A 23,908-nucleotide genomic window follows, 5' to 3' on the forward strand; every position below is an offset into this window, starting at 1 on the left:
ACGATCGCTCATAAAAAATCAAAAGAGAGAATGCACAAATGAATATCGCGATGCCAGCTCAAGTACCACGCTCGTATGCCCAAAACAATAAACCGTGAAACCGGTCCCAGTTCCCAGTGACCCAAATGAGAAAATGAAAGAAGAAACGCCTCCCACCCTGGCCCAATTCATACCTACTGCAGAGAAAATGAAAGATAATGGTCGTTACCCGTTGAAATCATTCTACTCGTCCCGGTAAAATTTCCGGAAGATCAAATGTAGAAATAAATTCACATTGAATTTGATCATCCCGTCACACAACATCATGAATTGATTGTTGTGAAATTGCATCTATTAAATTTTAAATTTAGTTGTTGTAATTATGATAATTGAAAAATGGGTACATACCTGTAAAAGATCATCTAGCAAGACCTGAGCGCTGGCTCCTGGGATCATCATGCTCCCATTGCTTGCCTCGACAAAGAATATGCCAACCTCGTCCGAGGAAATCGTGAAATTGACTTTATCCCACCTCTTCTCAGGGAATCCATCTAGTTTAACCAACACGCCCTTATCCGCCAAGCCCCTCGCAGTATATTTGTAGGAACCGAACTTTGGAACTCTCCCAGAACGCTGTAGTTCCCGCATGTGGAAGTATTGTCTTGTGAACGGGAGGATGGCCTTCTTCTTGCCTTTCTTTGTTTGTAAGGTGACCATTGCCTGTTCAATATAATCGTTGTAGCTCTGTAACTGGGACTCAAGATACTGTGCTTTTTCGTTCAAGTGGGCCAGCGTCATCTTGACACCGTCTAATTCCCTGGTTCTTTCTATTCTTCTCCTATGCTTTGTGCGGATGTCTGTAGCGATTGCGTTCAATAGGTCTTGGTAATGATTCTTGCGGGTGATTTTTCCGGTCTGCTCGAGGCGAATAATGCACTCTAACGCTGTTCGTTTCAACTCTGCGTAGGTCATGCTGTATATCCGTTAGTATAGTTGAATGCAGGGTATATGAGGTGAAACATACGTGCTAACATCGCTCAATGTGTGGGTGGCATCAGCATAAGCGCTCTTCTTCTTTCCCACTTGCGACTTCTCTTCTAACAACAGCTGCTCCCATCTGTCTTCATCTTCCCTAACAATCGGCTTGACAAGAATCTCCATCAAGTTTGCTCCCGTTTGAACTCGGACAACATAAAGAATGCATCTCTTAGTCTCCACGAACAGTGCGTTGACTTCACTATCGGGGTCTTCAATTTTCTGGAAGTGTGGGTCTAGTTGTAACCCGATCTCAGTATTGCCTACATTTTTCAATTCGGCCTCGGAGTTTTGAACGCTTCCTAGCTCACTGATGATTACCCTCAACTGATCCTCTCGACTAGGAGCAATAGTCTCAATATCTTGAGCGACCAATCTGTGTATAGCAAAGATATCCGTCATTTTGATATAAAGTGTCGGCTTCTTTTTACTGGTCAAATCCTCAAACTCGTCAATATCAAATCGGGCCTTCGCATCGGGGACACTGATGAGCACTCGGAAAATATCCTTCATCCTTGTTACTGCGTCCATAATATGATGATTTAATGGCTGTAGATAGATATTGTCATGGGCGAATTGCCTCCCGCTGGAGATCTGGTTTAACAACTTTCCTACTTCCGCGAGGTTTCTCTTCTGCATTGGTGTCAAGGTTTTCTCCACAACACCAAACGATTCCGGTCCGATCACAGCGGGGCCCCAATATTTCTGATATACGAAATGCTCAACGATTTGCAGTATGACATCTTCGCCTTCGTTCGGGAATCTAGCAAGGAGAGAAGTTACTGCCTGTTGCGCGATGTATCGAATACCGTATGGCATGCGGTTGAGATTGTCCTCCATGGCACTAATAAAGTACTCTGAAAGGTTGCGCAGATCAGAAAGATGTGCGACAAACGTTTCCCTAGTCTCTTGATCATGGATAGCGATTTCGCGGCCGACGTTGGGGTTCCGCTTAGATCGCATACCGGTACGGAGCTCCTCGTTATTGATTGACGATAAATAGATTTGCAAGGGATCGCTTTCTAGGTCCAATTCATCGTTCTCGATGAACTCTGTTTTGACTATAGGTCCTAAAACATCCCTAAAGAACTTGCGATCTTTCGGTGACCTGATATAGTTCATGGCTAATTTGAGCCAAAAGAAATTCACCCTCAGAAACTCTTCTGGACGACTGATGTTCTCAACCTCCTCTTTTATGCTCTTCGCTATCAGCTTGAGTAAATAATATTCCTCCCTTCGCTTCTGGGCGTATCCGAATATCCCCATAACCAAGTTCTCCACCCGCTTCAGTTCCTGGTCAGCTGTATTTTGCTCTCGAATCTTCTGAAACATTCGAGTTAGATACTGAGGCTGCGTTTGAAGGGCAAAAAACATTTGTTGATATCGCTCAAGTCTCTTCCGGGAGTTATTATTGAGTGCTTTGAGATCAAACGGGTCCGCGCTCGCGATTTCGGTGTTACTAAGCAAGTTTCCGACATGACCAGTAAAGCGCTTTTGATGCCTGATAACCTCGTCAAGGGTAATTTTATTTTTGACAAGTAGGGCGATCTTAATGTCAAGCTGATCAACGTATGCCTCAGCCAACTCGTTCGCTCTGACATGTTGTACTACATTTTTCCGGAGACTTTCGAATTCGATTTCCTCATCGAAATCAAAATCGCTGTCATTGAGAAGGTGTACAAAATTCTTCACTGTGCCAACTGGTGGATTTTTACCGCTCACTAGAAGAAGTTACTTCATGTGCTCTATTGAAGGATGGGTGGGGAACTTACTCAACGATTTGTACGCCTCGCCCTGCTGTCTTCCTCTGACAAAGCTTTGAATCTTGATAACCTTTTCCATATTGTCCTTGAAGTGCTTGAGTTTACCAAAGAACCGTTTTCTCTCAAGACAACCCCTAGCCAGAGCCTGTAGATCGATAATTGCTTCTTCTTCATCCTGAACAGCAAGAACCTTTTGGATGGCATACTCTCTGGCAAGAATACTTCTAATAATAGCTTGAACCGTAATAATACCGTCTTCCTCGCGTGCTAATTCGTCCAAAAATCTTTGTTGACGCTGTCGGTAGAGGAATCCGCGAGCACTAGCTTGAAGTGCGATGATGCCACCGAGTTCGTGGTCAAGGGCATCTAAAGTATCCAGATAAGCCCATCGTGTAAGGACACCTCGTGCCTGAGCCTGAAGGTCAACGATGTGTTCGACAGCGGCGTCCAGCTGATCTAAAGTGTCATCGAAAGCCTTCCTTGCCAGGAAACCGCGAGCCGAGGCCTGTAAATCAATGATGTCGTCCTCGGCGTGTGCCAGGCCTAGTAACTTCCGTCGATACTCCCATCTAATCAAAGTCCCTCGACTAGCAGCCTGAATATGTGTCCAATCCTCTGTCTTTGCTTCCAGGGCTTCTTTATCCGCGCCCAGAGACTTTCTAAGCAGGTAACCTCTTATTGCAGCCTGTAGATATTGGAGGGTTTTATCTTCAGTCTGGAGAGCCTCTTGGTCCTTCTTCATGGATTGTCTTATCAGCGAACCCCTAGCAGCTGCTTGAAGAGCTGTGATGGCCTGTTCAGTGCTTTTCAAGGCGGCCATATCTTTTGCGATAGCACTTCGGACTAAAAAGCCTCTGGCAGCCGCTTGTAGGGTGGCGGTTGGGGTTTCTGTTTCTGCGTCTTTCAGGCTGGTTACGTCTTTTATCATAGCCTTCCTTACCAATGCCCCCTTTGCGGCGGCCTGGAGTGATCTGATTGCTGGTTCTGCATCTTTTAAAGCAGAAATGTCTTTCAGCATGGCCTTTCGGACCAGAACACCTCTCGCGGCCGCAGCAAGCATTGTAAGGTCACCGCCCACTTCCTCCAAAGCCTCTGCATCCCTTGAAACGCTTTTTCGGACCAAACATCCCCTAATCAATCCTTGGAATGTCGTCACACTCTTTTCAGCTGCCATTAGCATCCTCTGGGTTTCTGCCATCTTCCACCTAACTAATGCCCCACGGATGGCCGCTTGCGTTTCGCAAATCCGATCCTCGCTTTCAGAGACATCCGCCATCTTTGCTGCTAGCCTCCTCCTCAACAAAGCCCCTCTAACCTTGGCCTGAAACTCAACAACTTGCATTTCCTTCTCCTGAACCTCATTCATTCGAGACTGGAGCCGCATTCTCAGGAGAAGACCCCTTGAAATGGACTGTAGGCCCACAACGCCCATTTGGGCCATTTCTAACCTCATCTTCTGTTGGATATATTCTTCCCTCACTTTCCTAGCCCGGTACCTTGCTTGTAGTCGGACGATCAATCGCTCATGTGCTGTGAAATGTCGTTGCTTCCGTAAAATTGCTTGTCGTATAGCGTAGCCCCGGGTGACTGCCTGGATCTCTGTAGCCCACCTGGCCAGGTCTGCCCTGTACCCAAATGTCATACGGGCAAACATCCCTCTAATCATGGCTTGTAACTCTATTATAGCATCTTCATTATCCCATAATGCTTCCATACGTAGTCCCAGCCTCATACGGACTAGTGCCCCTCTACAAATATTTTGCAGCTCCAGAATATCCGGTTCAAGCTCGCCTAACTCTCTCTCAATCCGATCCTCTTCAGACTCGGGAGGCTCTGGTTCGGGCTCCTCTTCATGCCCAAAGTGCTTGTTGACACCGCGGAAGGAAGGTAAACTAACGCCGGAAATGTCAAGGCTTTTTTGAGTATCTTGAATTTCCTTTTCCGTGAACTCCAACTTTCCAACAAGATTACCGATGGCATTTGTGGTCATTCCAAGGCGAATGAGAAGGTAGGATAGAGCGTGTATGCAATAAATAACTTTAGGTATGTTTTTTTTGTTGTAGAGATCAGTTAACTCAAAAATAAAAATCTGATAAGTAGTCGATTAGTATTCAAACATGTCATTTCTTGCCAAAGAATGTATAATTTACTTCTGGCAGCTCCACTCTTTTGAGGAACCGGAAAAACCTGTCGATATTATCAGAGTGTCGAAATTGAAGTTTCTTTGCCTCGAATATCCTAGGCACTAGTTCCGGCGAGAATACTCGTACTAATTTCGCAAGAGTAACGCCATCCCGCAATGCTTCCTCTAGCTCCACAATCGGTGGTATAGGTTCTCCGATGCAACCCTCAAGCCATCTTCCCATCTATGAGTCAGTGGGGCTTTTAGGAAGTTTGGTTACAAGAACTTACTCTTTAGCCTCACCAATATGGCACAAGTATTCATAAGCTTGAATATATTGTCGCCGTTTATCCATCCAATTCATTCTTTCCCAACTACTTAAGTTGTCCGTATTTACCCTCTGTAAACGTTTCCTTCCATGCATACCCGTAACATCCTGCCCCGAGTCCATCGCAAAATCTTCACGAGAGCCTTCATTTGTCAAGCGTGATAACGTCCGAAAGTGCGAAACGCTGCTGTTTCGCAAAGAGTCTATATCGCTACTCTTGAGTGAAGTCGTACCGGTGCTAGCTGTATGTCGGTGTAAGGAGTTGTATGGAGTTGGCGTTGGTGTTGGCCGGCCATGTGAAGGTGGGGGTGAGGTAGATCCGGCAGCATAAGGGGATGTCAAGTTTGGCGGAGAAGGAATGCTGTAACCGCGAGTCGTTCGTGAACCTAATGGCGAGAAGCTAGAACCGGATAGTGGTCGAGGGGGGGTGGTGGGACCTGAAGTCGGGTTTGTCGTATATGAAGATATCATCGGCGACGTCGTGGCGGCTGCACTGAGCGACATGGAGTGTTTGTGTCTTAAGGAGTTTCCTCGACCCTCCATGTTGCTGAACCGTGAGGAGGTCGAGGTTGTGGATGAAACGGTTGTGGAACGCGAGGATGGAAACGAATAAGCCGAGGAACCCGCAGACACGGTCGAAGCGTTTGAAGGTTGTCTTCTATGTGGTGATGCAGGATAGAGAGACATGGCAAGCGGACTTCAGCGATCCGCGGATGGGATGAATTGAGGGGAATAGTTTCGAGTGGGGGTGGGAGGTAATGATGAGGGTGGATGAACTCTGGTAACACCGGTTATGGTGGTGATGAGTGATGTGGTGTGTGATGAGATGGGGCTCTGCAGCTCGCTCTGAGCTCGTTGTTGGTGTAAACAAACCTGGGTGGAGGAGGTCCTTGCGTCGGTGGTAAACAATGGCGTAGGGACCAACCAGTGTGTACCGGCTAGACAACCGACGGAGAATAGCAGCGGGAACTCTCTAGTACCGCTGGATAAAAGAGAGTGTGTAGGGCTAAAAATCGTATGAGGCCCAAGATAGTGGAGTAAGAGCAAGCAAGACCAGCCAGAGCGAGATCAAAAACTAGAGTCTCAAAAACAGCAAAGATTTAAATATAAAAAAAAAGTAGAGCCCATTGAAGGGTTCGTTTGCGTACCAGAGTGCGGTGAAGGAAACAAAACAGGACGATGTCTGCTGCTGTCTAGACTCTATATGCATACCACTGCGCTGTCGTCTGCAGCATTATGCACACCAAGAGCGGAGGCGAGTTGTTGTGCCCGATGCAGCTTGGCAAACATCCTACCTGATTGAGCCAAAGTGAAAAGTTCCATCAACTCCCTGAAATTTCACACCACGTGATAGCAAGGCAAGAGTCTAAACCCTTACCACACTAAGCCAGTATATCATTGGCCCGTCATTCCCCCTCATCTCACTTGGCATTGTGTGCCCCACTAAAAGTGCGTTTTTCTTTTTCTTTTGTTTCTTCATTTTTTTTTTCTTCTTTGTGTGTACCCTAACCCTGAAAAGGTTCCAGTATTTCTTCTCCTCACCTTCTGACGCTTTTCACTTTTTCCTCTTCTTTTTTTTTACTTGGACTGGTACGCCAGTATCCCTTGCCCAAACACTTGTATTCCACCTCTTTTGGGATAACAAAGCACGCAAGATTTATACCCCCAGCACCGTTACTCCTCTTCACTGCAATAAAAATGCCTGCGGCCACCGGTAACGACGCTCAGGTCGGCGTGTTGGACTTCACGTCTGCCATTGAAGTCATGAAAAAGGAATACCCCAGAGATGGCTTGGATGCCCGAACTCTGTTGGATTCCGAGAAGCGTGGAGGATTGACGTGAGTTTTCATCCCGATTCAAATTTATTCTACAAATAATACGAACTTTGATGTACTAAATATCGTGGGTGAAAAAGTTACAACGATTTCCTCATTCTTCCCGGCTACGTTGGATTTCCCGCCTCAGATGTGACTCTTGATACCAAGATCACCAAGCGTCATTCAATCAATTTGCCGCTGGTGTCTTCGCCCATGGACACTGTCACCGAGGACCAAATGGCCATCTTCATGGCACTTTTGGGTGGTGTCGGTTTCATTCACCACAACTGCACCGCTGAAGACCAGGCCGAGATGGTCAAGAAGGTCAAGAAGTATGAGAACGGATTCATTCTGGATCCTGTCGTCATGAGCCCCAAGAACACCGTTGGCGATGTTTGGGATGTCAAGACAAAGCAGGGTTTTGCTGGAATTCCTGTCACTGGTAAGAATTATTCGCTCTGCTTTGCCTTCATATCCTGAAATCACGGCTTCTATGATGATTATCAAACACATATAACTTTCGTTCAACCGCATCGAAGTCAATCTCTTGTGGAAAACCAAAATACCTGATCTTGCCATTTTATCACGATTTGTTTGCTTATTTTTCGAAAAAACAAAAACTTCTTTCGAGTTCAATTTGACTGACAAACACATCTTCAGAGGACGGCCATTTGCAATCGAAGCTTATTGGAATGGTTACCATGCGTGACATTCAATTCCATGCGGACTACTCAACTCCCTTGTCGGAGGTAATGACCACTGAACTGGTCACCGCCCCGGAAGGAATTACTCTCCAGGAGGCCAATGCCATTCTGCGAGCCTCGAAGAAGGGCAAGCTTCCAATTGTTGACAAGTCTGGCAACCTTACTGCCCTCCTGTCCCGCTCTGACCTTATGAAGAACCTTCATTTCCCTCTTGCCTCCAAGCGCCCCCACAGCAAGCAGCTTCTTTGCGGTGCTGCGATTGGTACTAGAGATGATGACAAAGCCAGATTGAAGTTGTTGGCTGAAGCTGGTTTGGATATCGTTATCTTGGATAGCTCCCAGGGTAACAGTATCTACCAGATTGAGATGGTCAAGTGGATCAAGAAGGAGTTCCCCGACATTGATGTTATTGCCGGAAACGTCGTTACCAGGGAGCAGGCTGCCAGTCTTATTGCTGCCGGTGCTGATGCTCTCCGTATCGGTATGGGTTCTGGTTCCGCCTGTATCACCCAGGAAGTCATGGCTGTCGGCCGTCCTCAGGCCGCTGCTGTCTTTAGCATTTGCCAGTTCGCCAGCCGCTTCGGCGTTCCATGTATGGCCGATGGAGGAATCCAGAACGTCGGACACATCGTCAAGGGTCTCGCTTTGGGCGCCTGCACTGTGATGATGGGTGGACTCCTTGCGGGAACCACTGAGTCTCCCGGAAAGTACTTCTTGAGTGCAGAGGGCAAACTCGTCAAGGCTTACAGGGGTATGGGATCTATTGATGCCATGGAGAGCATGAAGACCGGGGACAACGCTGCCACCGGAAGATACTTCTCCGAGGGTGACAAGGTCCGCGTTGCTCAGGGTGTCAGGTAAGTTTTATATCTACTATCTTAACGGTGGTACGAGTACTAATCGTCTCAAATAGTGGGTCTGTCTTGGACCGCGGCTCCGTCACCAAGTTTGTCCCCTATCTCCAGGCCGGTCTGCAGCACTCCTTCCAAGACATTGGTGTCAGGAGTGTTACAGAGCTTCAGACTGGTGTCACGGAGGGCAGTGTTAGGTTTGAAGTCAGGACTGTTTCCGCCCAGGCCGAGGGTAATGTCCACGGTCTGCACGAATTCAACAAGAAGCTTTACTCGTAGATATCTTGCGTTCTTTTTTACATTCATCTGTTCAAACTTTATATTTTTTTTTTCTTTTCCTTCTGTCTTTTTCAATCGGGTTACGGTGTCGGGGAAAGGGTGGCAAACTTCTGGGAAAACAGAGACGGAAAAGTTTTTCTTTGTGGGGAAACAGGGTACTAGTTGAGCTGTACATTTACATCGGGGAAAAAAAACTCCTAATCATGGACTTTTTGATACTCGTTCAATGCGTTCGAAGGTCACTGTGGCCGTATATATCACCGTGACCCCGGGAAAACCCCTACTATGTACTAAGAGCTGTCGACGAGCAGGATAGGATCCGGGTCTACTCCAATCCAACTTCCAACTTTTCAGGAAATTCGGGGCTTCAGGCGGGAGGGTCTGTCCTGGGTTAGGTCTGATATTGTAGGGTTAGGGATGTTTGGCAACATTTCACTTGTTTGACTAGCAGCTCCGATGGTGCATAGACTAAGTCACTACCGTTGGTGGTCCAGTCCAGTCCGACTGCAGTCGATTGCGGTCGACTGTGCCAAGCCAAGCAGTCCAAAAATTGGGACGGACTGCAGTCGACTGCGGTTTTTCAGCCAAGGCCAGTCCGTCAACCTTTTGGACGGACTGGCCGGACTGGGCGGACTATGGGCTGCATGACAGCAAGAACTGCCTAAGAGAAATTGTTTATCACGATGTTTATGATAATTGAATTAACCCCAATCCTTCAGAAGCATAACAAGTATAAGACAGTCCATAGTCTGACTGCAGTCGGGCTGTAGTTGGGCTGGGTGCGGTAGGGCGACAGTCTGCCGGTCCGGGTTGATCAGTCCCGTCCCGTCCCTGTCTGGGACTGACTGGGCTGTTGAAGTTGTGCAGCATAGTTCGATGATTGTGGTCTCTTGTTGTTTAAAGGGCTTTGTCTTGAAAATCTTGGGTGACGGCTTCTCTTGTTGGACTTTTATGGCGGACATATCATGCATGGGCTTGTGTTTTCACTACATGTATCACACCTGGTACTCTAAAGATTAGGAGTTCCGCAACACGACGAGGAACAATAATCGATTCAACAAATAAACCACCTACACCCCAGAGCCCACCCCAGCCCGCGGGCACCAAACCCCCCCCCCCCCCTCCCCCCCCCCAAAAAAAAACACCCACACACCCACACACACCTACAACCTCGCCACCTCCCCCCTCCCCACCATCTCCAACCCCCTCGGCTCCCCCCTCTCCGCCACCTGAATCACCACCGCCCGCTCCTGATCCCCGCGCGGCCCCAGCCCCATCACAACCCTGCCATCGCCCAGCCTCCGCAGCGGCGCCGGCTCCATCACCATTGCCCCAAAGTCGCCGCGCGCAAACCGCAGCAGCCGCCGCCGCCGCCGCCGCACCTTTGCGACGTGGTCCTCTAGCCCCGCTTCTTCTTCTGCTCCGCCGGGGAGATATGGCAGCAGTGATGAGAGAAGGTAGAACTGCGGCGGGAAGAGGACGAGCTCGTTGCGGGCCGCGGCGGCGAGCGCAGAGTGCGGGGTGATGAACCGCGCGGAGAGGGTTTCGATGCCGCCGTCGCTGGTGGGGCGCTGCGCGGCCGCCGTGGAGGCGTGGTCCGCGGGGAGGAGGTACAGGAACATGTGTGTCTCAAACCGCCGCGGCATCGACTCGGGGGTGATCCATTTCGTGAACGGGATGAGGTCGTCGACCGCTGGCGTAAGGTTGTTGGCCTTGAGGTACGCGGCGAACGAGAGGGCGCCCGAGTGGATCTGGGACCGCGCGGCGGGGATGCCGGGGATGAGCGACGGCGGCGGCGGCGGGTGCGTGAGCAGGAGGCCGGTCTCTTCGAAGGTCTCGCGGATGGCGCAGTGCTTGAGCGGGTCGGCGGAGGCAGAGTCGTCGGGCGAGGTGGCGCCGCCGGGGAAGACGTGCGCGTTGGGGAAGGTGCTGGAGTGCGTGGGGCGGTGGATGAGGAGGATCTCGTTGCGCGGGTTGAGGAGGAGGAGGCTGTGTTAGAATTGTCAGAATTGTCAGATATCACACTTCCTTTTGGGACGGTGCTGGTGGGGGTTTGGGGTGGGAGATACCTGGCGCTGAGACGCGGGACGGCGGGAGTCTTTGCTGCGGTGGACATTCTGCTGGTGGTGGTTGTGTGACGGGGGAGCTGGACGGAGATGTGAGGTTTTATGAGACCGCGAGTGAAGAGAAGACGGGCAGACATGGACATGGTAGCTCCTGGAGTGGAGGAGGAGGAGCTTCACGTGCCTGCTCTTCCTCTTCTTGGGGGAGGCATGGCGGGCGGGTTGTTGGTGGTGAGGTCGGTTCTCGGTTTGGGTTGTGGGGAATCTGGGGAAGATGCCGAGGTTGGCTGCTGTTGGCTGTTGGTTGGTGTGGCTGTGGAGAAGTGCGCTAGATGGATGGAGGAAGGCCCCGAGGTCATGCACGGGCCGGCAGCAGCTGGGTCGGTGCGGGAACAGGAATTGCGTGCAACTACATGTACTTGAAGGACCCGGGCTCAGTTCAAAGGGATGCTCGGTATTAGAATAAAATAGATTGTCTCTAGAGTCCTGTTCGATCAAATTGTCGCTCTTCACCCAAGCCAAGCCACTGAGTGCTCCAGGATAACAGCTCTAATCTTATCAGATCCTTTCTTATCACCCCCGACGTCACCACCGCCCCACCATCTGCCCATCCCATCCCATCCCATCCCATCCCATCCCATCCCATCCCTCACCCCTCGCTACTCCAGTTATCTATTGGACGAATCGACAACAGCTCGAAACCGCCCACCCACCGGATATTATTACTCTTATTGAAAATAAAAAAAATACACAAAATGAAGTTAATAAAAAAGACCATCGAGCGCGACATGACCGGCTCCATCATCCTCTTCCCCGAAGAGCCCGAAGACATGGTAACCCCCTCCCCCTCCCCCCCCCCCCCAAAAAAAAACCTCCCGCACTCACCTCATCAGTGGCACGCCTTCAACCTGATCCGCCCCGGCGACCGCCTGCGCGCCAACGCCGTGCGCCGCGTCACGCTCGAGTCCAAGACAGGCTCGACACAGTCGCAGCGCATACAGACGGTGCTCACGATCCAGGTCGACAAGGTCGACTTCGACGCGCAGGCCGGGCAGCTGCACCTCAACGGGCGCGTGTGCGAGGAGAACAAGCACGTGGCCGTCGGCGTGCACCACACGCTCGACCTGGAGCTGTTCCGCAACTTTACGGTCATCAAGGCCGAGTGGGACTCGGTCACGCTGGACATGGTGCGCGATGCGTGCGATGCAAAGGAGAGGAGCGAGATTGGCGCGGTGGTGCTGCAGGAGGGTGAGTGTTGGGAGAGGCTCCTTCTTGGATGTGGTTTTGGGGGGAGCTGTGGAGATTGATGCTGCGGTGTGTGTAGGGCTGGCGAATGTGTGCTTCATCACGGACCACATGACGATCCTGCGGCAGAAGGTCGAGGTCCCTGTGCCGCGGAAGCGGAAAGGCATAGTCTCCAACTACGAAAAGGTGCCCCTCCCTCCTCCCCCTCCCCCCTCCTCCCTCCTCCCCGCAATATCAATCCTCACAGCAGCACCCCTCCAGGGCCTCGAAAAGTTCTACGAAGCCACCTACCAATCCCTCCTGCGCCACTTCGACTTCACCGCGCTCAAAGTGATCCTCCTCGCCTCCCCCGGCTTCGTCGCCGAAGGCCTGCGCGACTACATCTTCGCCACCGCCCTGCGCACCGACGCCAAGCCGGTCCTCGTCGCCAAGCCCAAGTTCGTCGTCGTGCATTGCGCCTCCGGCCACATCCACTCGCTCAACGAAGTCCTCAAGTCGCCCGCCGTGACCGCGAAGCTGACCGACACCAAGTTTGCGCGCGAGACGCGGGCCGTCGAGAAGTTCTTTGTGATGATGAACACGGACGAGGCGCGCGCGTGGTATGGGCCGCGCGAGGTGGCGCGCGCGGTCGAGAAGGGCGCGGTGGGCACGCTGCTGGTGAGTAATAGCTTGTTTAGGAGCAACAAGGTGAGTGAGCGCCGGAGACATGTCAAGATGGTGGAGGATGTGAAGAGGAGTGGCGGGGAGACGCTGGTGCTGAGTAGTATTCATGAGAGTGGCATACGGCTGGATGGGCTGGGGGGCATTGCGGCGATATTGACGTTTCCGTTGGAGGGGCTGGATGAGGATAGTGGCGAGGAGGAGGGGGAGGGGGACGGGGAGGAGGAGGAGGGAGAGGGACCTGAGGCTGCGGCGGCTGCTGCTGCTGCTGCTGCTGGTGGTGGTGGTGGTGCGAATGGCGGGGAAATAGGGCATTGATGTGCAATGAATGGAGAATATCAGATTAAAAAAACCTTGACGCCGCGAGAGAGAGAGAGAGAGAGAGCTTTATCTACACAGCAGTGATATAAATACATGTACCCATAGTATATAATGCCAACCCACGTTCGAATTGAGCAAAAGCAAACAGCCAAAGAATAAGAATAAAGAACAGCACTGTGTTATGCAATTGCACTTCACCCACTCGCCTGCTTCTCCATCGTCGTTTCAGGCGCATCCCACGCCGACCTCCTCCTCCTCATCCTCAGCAAGTCCTGCGTCAGCCCAAACACCAACCCAAACGCCAGCCCTCGTTTCGCGGATGTTATCGCCATACTGTAGGACAACCTATCTATTCCAAACCGTCAGCACTTTCCCCCCTCCCCCCCCCCCCCCCCCCCCAAAAAAAAAGGGGGCCAGAACCACTCACTCCACACACTAAACAACCCGGACAAGCTCAACCCCGCCACCACGGTCCCCACCGCATCCCTGCGGCCCATCAGCCGATCCACCGCCTCCTCCGTCGCCACAAACAAGCTCGCCCACGCCGCGATCCTCGCGCCCGTGCGCACGCCCTGCTTGATGCCGCCCAGCGCCGTGTGGTAGTTCTTGGACTTGTGGTAGAAGTACCACCCGCGCTCGGTGACGGGCAGGCGGTGCGCGTTCTCGGCGCGGAAGCGCAGTGCGGCGGCGCGGCTGCCGAGCGCGCCGCCGATGGTCATGCCGAGGCCCAGAGACCCGATGTTGCTGAGGAGGAGGCGGCCGGCGAAGGTTGTGGAGAGGCGGTCGTGGGGGCTGTAGAAGACGGGGGCGGGGAGGGGGTCTTCGGGCGGGGTGGTGGTGGTGGATGTCATTTTGGAGAGTGCTGGTGGGGGTCACGATGGGTGCTTGGGATGGTGGTGGAGGTTTAAGGTTTGTGGGCGCATGGCTCGGCACGGTTTACCATGGTTGCGCGAATGCATACAATTGCTTTACTCCCTCTTCACATCCCATCACTCGACACACTGCCACTTCTACGTTCCCCTCGCACATTCCCCCTCGAGCCTGACCTGACCTGACCTGCCCAAATCCTAAACCCTAACTCCAACCCCTCGTCACGTGATGCTCCAGTTGCTCCTCCGCACAGCGGGTCCTCGTTGATTTATACCCCACGCCCGTCACACACGACAATTCCAAACACAACCAGCCTTCACTCAGGCTCGAGGACTCATGCAGGCTCGAAGAACCCCGCATGACGCACGGCAGCCAGCCAATCAGGTCTTTTAGCAGCGCCGCTGAGGGGTGTGCCGCGGCGCGATGTTATTGGCTAAACACCCTCACCGAGCCTGAGTCTGTTGTTGCACTTTTGCCCGATGCGGTAAGACTCAGGCTCGCGAGGGGTTCCGTCAGGCTCGTGCAGGGGTCTGAAGGGTGCAACAGGAGGACGGGATTGGGCAGATGGGGGGAGAAATCGCGCATGTATGCTGGCTGTCAGGCTCGGTGCGAGAGTTCAGGCTCAGGCTCAGGCTCAGGCTCGATGGTTTTCAGGCTCGGTGGGAATCTCAGGCTCAGGCTCAGGCTCAGGCTCAGGCTCAGGCTCAGGCTCAGGCTCGGTGCCCAATTTACAAACTGACTTTCATGTATGATGTCGGTGTGGACACACGGTGCAGCCATAGAGTAGGTAGCCAGCCAATCTCTCTCGATACGGTCTCACAGGCACAGTACCGGTGCTCTACATGTACCTACTCTACGAGTAGGTAGCTCTCTACATGTCGATACGAAGACTGAAGCTCCCCCCCCCCCAGGCACGAGTCCACGATTTTCGATCAGGAATTGTTAAACCAGACCATGAGTCCTAGTAGAGTATTCATTACGGTTGGATTATAAACTCGTACTTCTGACAACAAAGCTTGTACATATCACAAAAAAAAAAAAAAAAACGGAACATGACAGAAGCCCCTCCAAAAGGTTCATTGTGGGCCCCAAATCTTTCTATACTCTTTTATCTCTCCTCTTGTTTAATAAGATCACTGCGAACATTATCCAGATCCGGTGGTATCTCTTGTAGCTGCACGCTCGGCGCGTGCTGTATATACCGCAGCTGATCCAGTATCTTGATCTTCATGCTCTCGAGATACTTCTTTGTGTTTTTGTTCTCGTACCTACCCTCCTTGCTGAGCGATGGGTGGAGCTTGTAATCTGGCCCAAAGTATTCCCTGTATGGCGTCCGCGCAGGGAGCTCGTCATCCACAGAAACATCTAGGCATATTCTAATCTCGATATATCAGTAATTACCCAAGGTGCAAGAAAAGAGAAAGAGGGGGGGGGGGGGGGGGGTGATAAGGAGAACAAACGCGGTCTCGTATGTCCAGAGCCTTGAAACATTCCTCGGCGTATAACCACCACCACCCAGAACTAGTAATGGCAGATCAAGTTTCTTCACAAAGTCCACGCATGCTCCGTGGGCCTTAATATTGAGATTGAAACAGCCCAGCCTGTCGCACCCTAGTGAGTCCGCTCCACATTGTAGCACTATACTGCTCGGGCGGTAGGTGTCGACCACTGGGCCAACGATTCCTTTGAAAAGCCGGATGTAGGAATCGTCGTCAATCCCATCCTTCAACGGCACATTCAGGGCGTAATGCTTGCCAGGCCCACCGCCCACATCGTCCCAATTCCCAGTGCCCGGGAAAAAGTTATCCTTATCATATTTGTGAAACGAGAGCGTCATGACCCTGTCCGTCGAGAAAAACGCCTGCTCGACACCATCGCCGTGGTGCACATCTATGTCGATATATAGGACTCTAGGATGAACACGTAGAAGCTGAAGAATTGCTAGCACGATATCGTTGACGTAGCAGAACCCTGACGCTTCGGACTTTTTGGCATGGTGGAGACCTCCGGACCAGTTTATGGCAATGTCTGACTGCCCGTTTATGAGCTTCTTTGCGGCGTCTAGGGATGCGCCTGCGTAGAGTGTGCAGTAGTCCCAGATCCCGTCGAATATCGGGCAGTCATCGCCGATATTGAACTTTGCTAGGTCTGCTGAGAACTTCTCTGTGTTTTCGGGGGTGACGCTGGAGTGCGACATCCCGTCAGATCCCGATATACAACACCGACATAAAAAGAACCAATACTAATATCTTCATAAAAAGAGAAGAGTGGGGGGGGGGGGGGGGAGGAATGCACCGTTTGAGAAAATCGAGATAATCAGAACCATGAAACTCCCGCAGTTCGTCTTCCGCCGCTGGACGGGTGGAGTAATTGTCCATGTATTTTTGTAGCCCATATCCGAGAACAAGTTGATTTGTCAAAGTCAATCTCCATGGCTTCATAGGATGGGCGGTTCCGAAATGATGGTTCTCAGCTTCTGCATTGTGATGGTACGAGACCTTGATTGGAGATCATCAGGCGAAACCATGAGCTTCTAACATCCTACATATGCAATTCCTTGGAAATAGCAAAAGCTCTCACCTTTTTCTTTATACATCCGTCTAGAGGAACGGAAGGTGATATCATGGCGGCAGTCTTTGAGTCGAATGAGAATGTCGCATTGCTTCCCCAGGTATCGTAGTTTTGGACTATTGACATCTTGAGGATCGGCTAAGCTTGGTTTCGGATTATATATGTAGTGAAGGCAACAAAGGACAAACAGACTCGACACCTAAAGGGGATACAGGACCACGATTGAGCTCTTTTGTAGGTGTTGAGAAAGCTCTGAAGATTATGTACCTGTACCGACTGTATGGGGGCGAATTTGTTTGGGGTGATTGTGCACAGTAGGTACCTGCTAAGCATCTTGACCCTGGCGTCTCGTGGTGTAACGTTTAAGTTGAGCCGCATCTAGGATTGGCAACGCCATACGAGGCTAATTCCGATAGCACGTGCATCCGAAGCGCCCCCCCCAACGTCACCTCATCACATCAATCAGCAGTATCTCTCTTTCGTGAACTACCATCCAGAGCGCACTTGTCGTTCTTTCAAAACCTTTCCCCACCATCTTACCTCCATTGAATTACAAAAATTTCTACTCCGGTATGGCTGAAGACGCCGCCACAGTTCTTGAACAGTTCATCAATGATGGTTAGTCTACACCCCCCCCCCCCCCGGGCGATAAACGGCACTCGAGGGCCTCAAAAACACGTGTTAGGAAGCTCTGCTGATTATCTGGTCTTAGTTGCCAATCTCCCGGCCGAAATCGCGCACATTTACGAGGAGATACAGGCCAAAGACAGAGTTCTCAAGGAGCACCGTGATAGTGCCTTGGCACGTGACAATTCGCTGCAAAAGTTTATCAAAAACCACGGGAGCCACACGGAGAACCCCAAGGAGGCCGTGTATGTGGAGCAGATAAGGAAGAGCCATAAGAAAATTGAACAGATCCAAGATGAAAAATTGGTGCTCGCAAAGAAAGCGGTGGATCTGGTAAGTTTAATGATGTGCTACAGCTGTGTTCCCTCTCACGATACCATTAAGACTGTTGAACACCCAGTGCAGCAGCATATCAAGCTTGCACGTACATTGCCCTACATCTTAATGTCTTTCGTATTCTGTAGAAAAATATGTATAATCAACCAGTTATGCTTCGTTTACCACGTTATCAAAACTTAAAATGCCCTTCACCATTCACCCCCGCGACCTCTACTTCTCTATACATGCTGCTCCATATATATTTCTACCAACACAGTTTTTAACCTCGCACTGACTCTTTTGTTAATAGATGGATAAGCACGTGGGTCGACTGGATGCTAAAATCCAAGATCTTATGCGTGATGGACTTATGCCTCCGGAGTCAATTATCAATTCCCCTTATCCAAGCAATCTTCCTATAAATGCGCACACACGCCAACCTTCTATACGAGCATCCCCTTCCACCATGGGTCCTACACGTGCTGCTTCCTTTGCTCCTACGTCCACGCACCCAACGCCCGCCTCTTCCAACCTCATTCACTCTACTCCTGTTTCAACCCCTACTACTTCCTTCCCCCCACCACCTTCAGTTTCAACGCCTCGCGATGGGGACACCAACAAGCGCCGGCGATTAACTGTACAGACCTCGGCTGCACCCGCAATCCCATCAAATCTTGCCTCTAATCCATCCACACCTGGTATTAAACCTGAGCCTGTAGGCCCAAACTACTCCAATGCTCCCAGCGTTAACAATAAAAAGCGTAAACAATCCACGAAACGGGAAGTCTTTACGGACTCGTCGGAAGGCGACGACGACGATGATGACGATGACACGGGCGAGGACAAGCGGCCGTATTGTATGTGTCAACAAGTATCTTATGGGAATATGGTGGCTTGCGATGCAGCTGATTGTCCATATGAGTGGTTTCATTGGGGTAAGTTTTTTTCCCTCGCTGTATTATTCCCGTATTTTGTATTTTGTATTTTTTTTTTTTTTTTTTACTTTGCAGAAACCTTCGCCCCCCCGCTTCTTACAAACACCCTACTAATAGATTGCCCGGGTATAGCATGCGTGGATCTTACAAAAGAGCCACCAGGGAAATGGTTCTGTCCCGAGTGTTCGAGTAGAAGGGAGAAGATGAAGAGCATCAAATGAAAATGATATCATATACCCCTTTCATTGCTCTTTCTTAATGTTTTTTTCAGTCGTGGGGCAAGCTACTTCGGTATTTGCCTCCCGTGGGATTCAGTCTGTATAGTAAATAACGTACAAACGCGGTTGTTTTCGACTGGTCTAATTTTTTTTTTTTTTTAGTGGTTTATCTTCTTTTGTAATCTTGCATCATTGTACCGGGCATGCATCTATTTTCTTTTGCTTTTTCTTTTATTTTTCTTTCCTTCCTTTTTCTTCTTTATCAAAATGGGTGTAAGGAACTAGTTCGGATTCAGGGCGTATATATAGATTGTGCTTTGTTAAAAATGCCCGTTCTTCTCGGAGCTGATAAGATACCATGCAGCTTGAGTGCTATCCATGAGACTCGTATCTTATAGAAGTACCTATAGCGTTTCCCTGTGGAGCGAGCACACAACGGACCGAGCAGAGAGGGCCTCTATCATACCAAATATTCCTTGGCTGCAAATTCTGTATGGTGGAGGTCCTCTCTGCCCGGTCCGCTGTGTGCTCGCTCCACAGGGAAACGCTGTACATCAGACTAGCTTTATGTTAGGGAGCCCAGACCACGGTATTTCGATCCCCGAGTGATGTTTTGTGAAGCTACTACTTAAAAAGTTAACATCAATGATAGTCTTCAAATCTCTTCAAGGCTACCATAACATCTCCAATCTCTCTTGATACAAACCTGCAGCTTCCCATCCCACATCCAGTGCCGCACCTCCAGAAAATTTATAAGAAATCCCTTTCCGTAGAGATAATGGCCTCCGTGACAACGTAATCTTCACACTTCCACCGCCCCCCAATTCCCCCAAAACAAACTTCACGATTCTTTACGCTATGGAACCCATCAAGAACGGTAGCTTCTCCTACTCGTCCACCGACGGCTTCCTCAACAACGGCGTCCCGCGCGCCGACAAAAAGACGCTGCGCCAATACCTTCACCCCGTGCGGCCCTACCGCCAGCAGCAGACATGGGCGCCCCCCAAGGTGACGGGGAAGTGGTGCAAAGCGCAATTGGCCCACTATGGGATCAAGCCGCTGATGGGGAGCAGGGCTGAGCTGGAGGCGAGACTGAGGGCGGCGCATGCGGCGGGGTTGCTGGGCAAGCAGCCAGCGGAGGTGAAGGTCATGGAGAAGTATATGAGGAAGGAGTGGAGGGCGGGGTGTGAGGAGTGGGGGAGGAGGGTGAAGAGCGAGAAGAGCGAGAAGAAAGATGAAGGTGACGGCAGTGGTGTCCCGGTGAAATGTGATGTCGATGCTGCCGCCAATATTGTCAAGGACGAATCGATGATGGACAGTGCTAGTAGTGGTCCGCAGTTAGATGGAGAGGCGCCAAGGGCCGAAGTTAAGAGAGAGAAGAAACGTACAAACACAACCGCGTTCTCGAAGAAGCATGTTTTGGGGACGTGGGATGTGTCCTGCCCGGACATTCAGGCAAACTGGGCACGGACCGAGAGTCTCACGATTCTGCTCTTTCAGGATATCGAGTCGAACAGTGTCGTCGGCGAGATTATATTCGGTATCATGGAGGGTGTTCTTAAATTGAAAACGAATCCGTCAATTAGGAATCCGCGTGTGGGGTTTGACTGGGCTGGAGTTACCGGGGATGGGGAGACCCAGGTAGCGGAGAAGGAGGGAGAGATTAGGTTTTATAATCGCGGGGAAAGGGCGCATGGGCGTTTTCAGTGTATCGAAGGGGTTGGGAGAGGTGTGGAATTCGAAGCTGTGAAGGTGAGAGAATTGCCAATTAGAGGGAAGGTGGACTTTTTAAGGTATGCCGCGCCTGCAGGAAGCGGCCCTGAGGCTACTAGTGCCAAAGAGAAGTAGGAGTGGGTTCTGTACTTTTCATTATCATTTTTATTTTATTTTTTACTATTTTTATTTTTTAGGATAGATGTACTTCTTGGGTAGAATTTTGTTTGGGCCATGATAGATTAGATGTAATGCAAAATTTGGTTGTTTTCAATATCTTGTTTGCATACTGCATTGGTTACTGATGTGACCTGTATTGAAGAGTGTTAGATTCAAGATACGCTACCTTCAGGTGAGAAATTGGAATTGCTCCTCACTAAGACTGAAGTATCCTTTAGAGCAGGCTTTAGAGAAGAACCCCCGGTCAATCCCCGGAGTTAAATGGTGATCCTAGGCTGTTCATTCCATGATTTGAATAAGAATATTCAAATACAGTGGCAAGAGCAGGAATAGGATGTAAGTATACCTTTGTGAGGTTGTAATGTTCTGGGTAGCAAGAAATTGCTCCGGTTTTTACGGAAATAAGCGGAATTTTGTACGCGCGCAGTGAATAAATCCATCAAATCAATCCTAGTGAGTCACATTCGAATGATGGCGCAGGGCCGAGTGATCTCACGTGAATCGGAAAATTATTAGTAGCGGCGATCACATGACAGCCATTACTTGCGCGGATGACAAATTTGCTTCTAGCAAGGTCTATTCTAAGCGACGTCATCCGCCCTCGCACCGACAGATCCCTTCATAAGGCACAACCCCCACCTGCGAAATATCGAAACACCATTTCCAAATATTCCATCACACCATTAATCGCACCACCACGATGCTACTACTCAACACTTTTCGCCGTCCCCTTGGGGCTGCCATGCTTGCCTCGAAACCCCTGGCACGCACCTTCTCCGCAGCCCCGGCAATCAGGTCGCCAATCTTGCGGCAGGCATTTCGCCGCCCAGCATCCCCGAAGGTGCAGTTCCAGTCAAAGCGGTTCTTTACAACTGAGCCGGCGGTGATGGCACGGCCACCTCGTGCGGAGGCCATGCAGAGGCTTGCATACGCTGGAGCTTTGTTTGGTGGAACCTTGATCGCAGCGAACCTTCTGTTTAACCGGGAAACCCGAGAAAATGCTATCCCGGCTTTTGAGAAAGAGTACCTACATGAGACTTTTACATACACTGGTGTCGGTGTTGCAATGATTGGTATGTCTGCTTTACTTGGTAAAAAATGTTCGACCGTAATTTAATTACTTGTGTACAGGTCTTGCTGCGAAAGGCCTTCATAATGCCGGATGGAGTTACAGACTTATGACTGCAAACCCATGGATGGTCCTCGGTCTCGGTCTTGTGGCTAGTGTTGGTACCATGCTGGGCACTCGGATGACTGACCCAGATAAGTCAGTCTTCACCCCTGCCCTTTTCTGTAAGCCGTACTAATGTGCGTTTATAGCTACATCCAAAAGCACGTCCTATGGACCGCTTTCAACCTTAGTCAAGCTGCTCTTCTCGCCCCAATGTACTTCTACAACCCTGCGATTCTTGCACGTGCGGGTCTATACACCGTTGGTGTTATAGGATCAATTGCATTTGTTGCCGCGACCGCAAAGGAGGATAAATACCTCTACCTCGGAGGCCCTCTTCTCGCTGGTGTCGCAGTCGTTGCTCTTTCTGGACTTGCGCCAATGGTTCTTCCTCTTGGATCTAGAGCATTGGTGGGCGCCGAAGCTCTTTGGTTGTATGGTGGTCTTGCAGTCTTTGGTGGATTCACACTCTACGACATACAGAAGATTCTGAACCATGCCAGGATGGCCCAGATGGGATTGATCAAGAAGGACACCGTTAATGAGAGCATCAGTCTTGAGCTGGACTTTATCAACATCTTTGTAAGGATGGTTCAGATTCTGGCAAACAGGCAGAGCAACAATGGAAAGAGATAGGCTGTTACGAATAGGAGTTGGACTACTTAGTGTTTCCCTTTCATTTGTTTAAGGCGCAGTTGTGAATTCAGATTCCTCTCATTGTATATTATTCAATTCGGTCGCAAATATATCCCCCTCCACTCTATAGTAGGAGTTGTTTAAATACATCTAGATTACTAGGAGACTGTAAAAATCCTATCAGCTGTGTTCTGGTAGCGTAATGTTGTAATGTTGCAGCTCTTCATCACACGCCATCACTCGATGAAACATGTATTTGTAACTGATCCCTGGACAAGCTTGGGGGAAATTCTTAGTTATGTCCGCATAAAGACAGTACATATTGGACATATTTGTCTCAGTACGCACATTTCATAGATCACCTCTCAGCTGGTGTTTTTTTTTTAGTTGATATGGACTTTTCCTTTTCATGTCATGATTGACTTCTCCCTTGAAGTTTTTATTTCACCAACCACCTATTAAATTACACATGCAAATTAATTACATAAAAATCAGGAATAAGGAAAGAAACTCGGAAAGCATGCACCGACAAAAGCTCCTAGCTCCGTCCAAAGAACAAACCATAAAAAACAAAAACAAATGGAACCCGACAACCGTACCGGGGGAAGATCAGGCTCATTTCCAATCCCTCGGTGTGCTTGGTTGCTGTACCTACAGCTGGAACCGTAGCAACCAGATTCAGTAGGGCATTGGAAACGAGCCGGGGGAAGAGATATCTGATTAGAACGCATTACATATGCTTCCAACCGTTATCTGCAAGTATCTGCATCTCGTCGATCAAACAGTCTCTCCCAACCTCCTTACCTCCCCATTTTTTTAGCCGTGCATCAACTTTTCTATCCTCCCATGGTAGATTCATCATCCACGTTGTTGCTCTTATGAACATTCCCGGAATTGTATCTCGTATTGACGGCCACGATTTGGCTGCTAAGTAGGCGGGCTCTTTATATCCTACTCTGACCTGTGGATTGAGGAATATACCACGGCTAGAAGACAGGGGATTGTCATAATGAATGAGACAACACTCGCTACCTTCGAGATGGTGCAATGCGAGGCTATCCGGTATCCCACGGAAGCGGAGAGGCTGTTTTGCAATAAATGGCTTGGCATCAAAAGACACTGGAATAGTAATCTGCAGGTTAGCATTCTAAATACTACAATTGGTACTATGATCTTTTGTAGAACACCGCTCATGCTATAACATACCCATTCCATTCCAGCACGATTTCACAAGTACTGGTTCTCCTCGAAGTAAGGATTGACGAGATCTCCCAGCACCAAAGTATGGGTACCCCAAGCTAGCTGCCGGACGACCAGTCTCGTCTCGTAAGGCAAAAGTGTCATAGAAATTATGCGGAACAGCGAAATCTAGTGCACATGCAGCAGCATAATCACCAGAGCGCGTTTGCATCAGTCTAATGGCATCCTCTGGCTAAAGTTGCTCAAAATCAAAACCGAAGATTTCCCGCCGATCAGCACAAGTCTTTTTTTTATTTATATTT

At 50.0% G+C, this 23,908-nt stretch overlaps 9 protein-coding genes across 9 annotated transcripts; 5 read left to right on the forward strand and 4 right to left on the reverse strand.

Moving 5' to 3' along the window:
* Nucleotides 1-222: 222 nt before the first annotated feature.
* H6S33_005363 (uncharacterized protein) lies at nt 223-5,914 on the reverse strand (the record flags this gene model as incomplete). The annotated part of the gene is made up of 6 exons (XM_044837469.1): nt 223-330; nt 388-952; nt 1,004-2,735; nt 2,787-4,866; nt 4,928-5,135; nt 5,190-5,914. The coding sequence occupies 6 exons, from the start codon at nt 5,912-5,914 to the stop codon at nt 223-225; spliced, it is 5,418 nt and encodes a 1,805-aa protein (XP_044698672.1).
* A 1,011-nt stretch (nt 5,915-6,925) lies between these two features.
* On the forward strand, nt 6,926-8,878 carry H6S33_005364 (uncharacterized protein; the record flags this gene model as incomplete). Its single annotated transcript, XM_044837480.1, has 4 exons — nt 6,926-7,065; nt 7,143-7,486; nt 7,705-8,605; nt 8,662-8,878. The coding sequence occupies 4 exons, from the start codon at nt 6,926-6,928 to the stop codon at nt 8,876-8,878; spliced, it is 1,602 nt and encodes a 533-aa protein (XP_044698673.1).
* Nucleotides 8,879-10,041: 1,163 nt separating this feature from the next.
* On the reverse strand, nt 10,042-11,087 carry H6S33_005365 (uncharacterized protein; the record flags this gene model as incomplete). Its single annotated transcript, XM_044837491.1, has 2 exons — nt 10,042-10,867; nt 10,948-11,087. 2 exons carry the CDS (start codon nt 11,085-11,087, stop codon nt 10,042-10,044), a joined length of 966 nt encoding a protein of 321 aa, XP_044698674.1.
* Nucleotides 11,088-11,696: 609 nt separating this feature from the next.
* Nucleotides 11,697-13,164, forward strand: H6S33_005366 (uncharacterized protein; the record flags this gene model as incomplete). Its single annotated transcript, XM_044837503.1, has 5 exons — nt 11,697-11,774; nt 11,835-12,189; nt 12,266-12,372; nt 12,448-12,873; nt 12,961-13,164. The coding sequence occupies 5 exons, from the start codon at nt 11,697-11,699 to the stop codon at nt 13,162-13,164; spliced, it is 1,170 nt and encodes a 389-aa protein (XP_044698675.1).
* A 197-nt stretch (nt 13,165-13,361) lies between these two features.
* On the reverse strand, nt 13,362-14,018 carry H6S33_005367 (uncharacterized protein; the record flags this gene model as incomplete). Its single annotated transcript, XM_044837514.1, has 2 exons — nt 13,362-13,516; nt 13,595-14,018. The coding sequence occupies 2 exons, from the start codon at nt 14,016-14,018 to the stop codon at nt 13,362-13,364; spliced, it is 579 nt and encodes a 192-aa protein (XP_044698676.1).
* Nucleotides 14,019-15,145: 1,127 nt separating this feature from the next.
* H6S33_005368 (uncharacterized protein) lies at nt 15,146-16,734 on the reverse strand (the record flags this gene model as incomplete). The annotated part of the gene is made up of 4 exons (XM_044837525.1): nt 15,146-15,413; nt 15,498-16,220; nt 16,333-16,535; nt 16,618-16,734. The coding sequence occupies 4 exons, from the start codon at nt 16,732-16,734 to the stop codon at nt 15,146-15,148; spliced, it is 1,311 nt and encodes a 436-aa protein (XP_044698677.1).
* Nucleotides 16,735-17,180: 446 nt separating this feature from the next.
* Nucleotides 17,181-18,709, forward strand: H6S33_005369 (uncharacterized protein; the record flags this gene model as incomplete). Its single annotated transcript, XM_044837536.1, has 4 exons — nt 17,181-17,226; nt 17,321-17,568; nt 17,864-18,410; nt 18,621-18,709. The coding sequence occupies 4 exons, from the start codon at nt 17,181-17,183 to the stop codon at nt 18,707-18,709; spliced, it is 930 nt and encodes a 309-aa protein (XP_044698678.1).
* Nucleotides 18,710-19,564: 855 nt separating this feature from the next.
* On the forward strand, nt 19,565-20,554 carry H6S33_005370 (uncharacterized protein; the record flags this gene model as incomplete). Its single annotated transcript, XM_044837547.1, has 1 exon — nt 19,565-20,554. The coding sequence occupies one exon, from the start codon at nt 19,565-19,567 to the stop codon at nt 20,552-20,554; it is 990 nt and encodes a 329-aa protein (XP_044698679.1).
* A 745-nt stretch (nt 20,555-21,299) lies between these two features.
* On the forward strand, nt 21,300-22,406 carry H6S33_005371 (uncharacterized protein; the record flags this gene model as incomplete). Its single annotated transcript, XM_044837558.1, has 4 exons — nt 21,300-21,672; nt 21,731-21,866; nt 21,920-22,204; nt 22,274-22,406. 4 exons carry the CDS (start codon nt 21,300-21,302, stop codon nt 22,404-22,406), a joined length of 927 nt encoding a protein of 308 aa, XP_044698680.1.
* Between the last annotated feature and the right edge of the window lie 1,502 nt (nt 22,407-23,908).

The sequence above is a fragment of the Morchella sextelata genome (assembly GCF_020137385.1).
Source record: "Morchella sextelata strain SCLS chromosome Unknown scls_2, whole genome shotgun sequence".
NCBI lineage: Eukaryota > Fungi > Ascomycota > Pezizomycetes > Pezizales > Morchellaceae > Morchella > Morchella sextelata.